The sequence below is a fragment of the Alosa pseudoharengus genome, unplaced genomic scaffold (genome assembly GCF_046254945.1).
Source record: "Alosa pseudoharengus isolate Yale_2024_CS ecotype anadromous, Long Island Sound unplaced genomic scaffold, YU_APseudo_1.1 YU_APseudo_1.1_scf_16, whole genome shotgun sequence".
In the NCBI taxonomy this organism is placed as follows: domain Eukaryota; kingdom Metazoa; phylum Chordata; class Actinopteri; order Clupeiformes; family Clupeidae; genus Alosa; species Alosa pseudoharengus.
In genome coordinates, this window is record NW_027468630.1 from 35,252,703 (window position 1) to 35,257,702 (window position 5,000).

The 5,000-nt window shown below is 49.2% G+C and overlaps 1 protein-coding gene across 1 annotated transcript in view; it reads right to left on the reverse strand.

Moving 5' to 3' along the window:
* Nucleotides 1-5,000, reverse strand: part of phlpp2 (PH domain and leucine rich repeat protein phosphatase 2) — a 42,656-nt gene that overhangs the window by 17,753 nt on the left and 19,903 nt on the right. Inside the window, exons 4-5 of the mRNA XM_076287870.1 lie at nucleotides 3,180-3,370; nucleotides 2,381-2,506 (exon numbers count right to left, since the gene is read on the reverse strand). Of these exons, the coding sequence (XP_076143985.1) occupies nucleotides 2,381-2,506; nucleotides 3,180-3,370 (317 nt within the window). The remainder of the gene's footprint in view (nucleotides 1-2,380; nucleotides 2,507-3,179; nucleotides 3,371-5,000) is intronic.

The window sequence follows — 5,000 nt, forward strand, 5'->3', positions numbered from 1 at the left end:
AGCTGCAATTTCTCAGTGGTTGAAGCAGTGACATCAGCTCTGCTGAGATTATCTAGGAGAACACAGCCGCTTACTGTGGCAGACTCCAGCAGATCACTGAGGCGTGCTGCTGTTGCATCACAGCCTCTCTGGCCTGCGCACTGGAGGCTCTGTGGCGCTTTGTGAACACTGTACGCCTTTGAAGTCGGCCAGCGGAGAGGCGGAAACGGGCCGCACTTCACACAAGCACCCAGTTGGTTTTCTTCCATGAGCAGTAAGACTGACCAAGAGATAAGAGGAAGGGAGAGGGAGAGGGGAAGTGAGAGAGAGAGAGAGAGAGAGAGAGAGAGAGAGAGGGAGGAGAGGGGGGGGGGACTAAGATGTCCGAAAATGTATTTGTTATTAAGAAGCAGAAGGTCGGATGAAAGAGAGGGGAAAAAGGAGAAAAATGGAGAGAGAGAGAGAGTGACAAGAGAGGCAGGTAGACAAATAGAAAAGAATCAAGAAATATGTAGTAAGGGGATGCAGAGGGAGAGAGAGAGAGCGAGGGCGAGACTGCAGGGGAGCAATGAGTGCTGCGTGCTGTATGTTTGAGGGAGTAAGGGGATGGAGAGAGGGAGAGAGAGAGAGAGAGGGAGAAAGAGAGAGAGAGAGAGAGAGGGAGAGGCAGAGAGGAAGGAGGGAGACTGCAGGGTAGCTGTGAGTGCTGTGTGTCTGGGCGTGGACAGGCTGAGCCGAGCAGAGCTGCAGTCAGACAGCTTCATCACAAAATCACTCAGTCCATCTCCACAGCTCACAGCACACCAGTGGCCAACAGTAGTGGCCGCCCCCCCCCCCCCCCAACACACACACACAAACACTTCTCTTTCTTAACTGCCTTAAACATGCTATAATGCCATCTTCTGTATTGATGTCACACCCCCCATATTCCACTGCTTACACATTAATCTACATTTTCTGATTAAGCAGATTCCCCAGCTTCATGCCATGCAAATGTTGCCAAAATCTATCTAAACAGGCAATCCAAATGAGAGCACTGTGTATGTTTCCAAATATAAATTGCTACCACTAGCAAAGTAACGTGTGAGTAAAGCATGTTCACAGGGTCTGATATTTACAACACATTAACACTTCTCCTTTTCAAAGCAGAAACCTCTCTGTGCTGCTGGAAGCAGAAGTGACCTGCAGAAGGCCCTTGCTAGCCCAATGAACCTCCCAGTGCAGCAGAGGCAGAGGCAGAGGCAGAGGCCCAGCATACATTTACAAAGTCATCTTCTCCAAGGCTCCATTCCACACACACACACAAACACACAACCCTCCCACCGCGCACAGAGGATGCAAAAACACCCACCCACAAGCAGAACTAAAAGAGAAGGGCACATGACTCATGCATGATGGACTGGCATGTGCCCCCCCCCCTTCTCTCCACAACCTCTGTCTCTCCAAATAATCGTTCTGCTCTTGTCTAACGTCGTCCCCCTCCCTGATGCCATCATGCCCCATCTTTGGTGCCTCCTTCCTCCACCTCGTCTGTGGCTGCGGGTCTCTCTACTCTGTCTGCCCAGCCCCTGACTCACCAGCATGGCCATGATAATTGGCTCTTCAGTATTTGTCCTCTCCTGGGTCTCTCTCTCTTTCTCCCTCTCTCCCTCCCTCTCTCTCTCTCTCATGCCTCAGCTGAGGCATTCACATGCATTCAGAGCTTGTTAGGGCCGAGAGGAGGAGGTGAAGGAGAGGGGGAAAGGGATGGATGGAGGGTTGGGGAGAGAGGGAGGGATGGAGGGGAATGTAATTCATTACCCAATCAGAGACACAGGAACATGACTAGAACAGAGAGGACGTGGAGGCAGAGAGGGAAGATAAGCCATTAGCTGTGTCCCTCCCTCCACCTCTCGCACACACTCTCTCTCCCTCTTTCTCAATCAATGTGCAAGACAATCACCCACCCACCCACGTACACACACACTCACACTCACACTCACACACACACACAGACACACACACACACACACACACTCTCACTCACTCACTCTGTCAGTGAAGAAAGCACTTCCCAAACTTCAGGTGAAACAGCTGTTAAACCAAAGCTGTCCTCTATAGGAGGTCCAATCGTGGACAACACAAGCAATCAACAACTGCCCCTAGTCTCACCTCCTCTCCCTCCTCTCCCTCCCCCTCTCTTTCTTTCTTTCTCTCCCTCACTCTCTCTCTCTCTCCTCCTCTCCCTCCCACTCCCTCCCTCTCTCTTTTTCCTTCTCTCCCTCCCTCCATCTTCCAGAAACCTGACAACATGGTCAACCTTCCTCGTCTGACTTTATTTCCCCTAATGAGATAAGATAAGATGGAGGTGAGAGGTGAGTGGGTGTCGTACGCGGGCAGCTGGGTGTGTGGGCGGCCTTACCTTCGATGCCTGCCGATGCCACCGCTGGTAGTCTGCCAGCGTGTCAAAGTTCACAAAATAGGCCTGTGCCTGTGGCCCCGCCGAGCTGAACATCAGACAGTGCTGTCGTCTTTTCACCTCCTCCACCTAAACACACACACGCAAGCCCGCATGCGCGCACACGCACGCACACGCACACGCACACGCACACGCACACGCACACACACGCACACACACACACACACACACACGCATACACACCCACGCACGCATACAGACAAATGCCACAAGGTTGGCTGAAATGACACTGGAAGTTCAAGTGGTTCAAAACAAGAATAAAGGATTCAAAGGTTGAACATAAACTCTGAATAGAGAGACAATCTCAATTTCTCAAAACGTGCAATGGATAGATTTCATTCATTCTACATAAATTCTACTGTAGGCTAATGTATGTGGCATTAAATGTAAGTGTTACATTTCTATCCTAGTCTGGTGTTTTTGTGTGCAAAACATGTTTATGATGGATCGATCTTCATGTTTGTATTCATATTGCCCGGATGTGTGTGTGTGTGTGTGTGTGTGTGTGTGTGTGTGTGTGTGTGTGTGTGTGTGTGTGTGTGTGATTACACATGAGTGTTCTTGTGTGCAGCTGTGTTGTTGTATCTGCTCTGGACCTGGGGAGGCTCTGACCCCGCGTGTGAGTAGTGGATGGAGAACAGAGAGAAGAGAGGAACCCCCGTGCACCCATCCACCCACCCACGTCCCCCACCCCTCGCCTCCAGCCCACATGTGCCCCCTCTGGCCCCCTGCCCCCCCTCACCTTGCCCCCCACCAGGGGGAGGATGTGCATCTTGCCAGTGAGGGAGTCTTTGACGGAGGCCACGATGAGGCAGGTGCCGCACAGGATGACCTGCCGCTCCGCCCACTTGTGCAGCTGCGTCTTGCCTTTGCGCACGCTGAACACACCCTTCAGCAGCGTCCGCTCCTGCTGGTCCACGTTCACTGGACGCTCTGAGGGGTGGACAGATGTGTGTACACACACACACACACACACACACACACACACACACACACACACATACAAATAAACAAACAAACAGTTTGGTCAGAAAGTAGTTCAAGCTGCAAGCTGACACGTGTGCACACACACTAGGGCCAGCTGCTAACGATTATTTTCACAGTCGATTAATCTGTTGATTATTTTCTCGATTAGCTGATTAGTTGTTTGATTGATAAAATACATTAACACAAATGTTGATCATCTGTTTCCCAAATGTTGATCATAATAAGCCCAAAATGATGTCCTCAAATGCCCTGTTCTGTTCAAACGGCAAATATATTCAATTTACCATCATTGAGGAGTAAGTAAAGCTGGAAATATTCAAGTTATTTGAAGCTATAATCAGAGAATTTTGAAGTATTTTCCTTAAATATGGCACAAACTGACTAACTGATTACCAAAATAGTTGCTGATTAATTCAATAACTGACAACTTATCGAATAAACAATTAATTTTGCTGTCCTAAAACACACACAAAACAAAGAAACATACACAATAAACTCTGTGTATGTGCCTAGAGATAAAGCAGGGTATTGACTGTTGATACACACAAAGTACACTTAGTACAAAACCACTTAGAGACACACACATCCAGCCCATGATAGGCATACAACATTTAGACCCACGTATGCTCACACAAAGTGGCCTGGAAACAGAAAACCTCCCCCATGGGGTGAGGGACACAATTTGAATAGAACGTGTACACACTCACAATCACACGCACACAGACACACACACACACACACAAGCTAATTAATACCATATGCGATGTGCACCAGGGGCTTGCTCAGTAGGGGAGGAGGAGGGGTATACACAGCCTGCCAGCAAATGATGTCACCTGCACTGGTCAGCTCACGGTGACACAAACCCCTTGCGCTGTCATCAAGGTCTGTGCATATGTGTGTGTGTGCGTGTGTCGGGGGGTGTATGTGTGTATGTGTAATCAGATACAGGTCAATCGGCTTCGAGCAGCCTAAGAAAAGGATGGACAATCTTCAACTGGCCTGCAAGTGATAACATCATGAGCACCTCATAGGCCCCCACACCCCATTTCTTAATCTCACTGCACAAAGCAGGGGCAAAGCTCCTGCTCCGAGAGTCTGTTAGCTGCACAGCCAGAGCGGATTGCTCCCTTGGACAGGGTTTTACTGCCTGGTTACATCATGCCCCTTGTGTGTGTGACAACATTGTTAGGCGGGTTCAGCCTCTAGTCAGAGATGCGTGCGTCTGAGTGTGTCTGTCTGACATGTCTGTTTTATCAGAGCAACGCCGAAAGGAGCTCGAGAGTGCTCAGTGCAGTTTTCTCTATTGGTCGTTACGGCCCCCAAAGTCCAGCACCAGGGCATCCAAAGGCACTGGGAGTGTTGAAGACGATGCACAGTATAGGCTATAGGAGGTCAGTCTAGGTCACTTAAAGAATACCCATGCTGCTCTGATTGTGTTCAAGAGGAAAGTGCTCAGAGAAATGCAAATCTTTTATGTTTGTGAACAGACACTTCTTCCTAATCCCTGCTCAAATACTGAAGTAAATATCAGATGCTAAATCATACAGAGAAACTCCAAAAGTATCTCAGTATAATC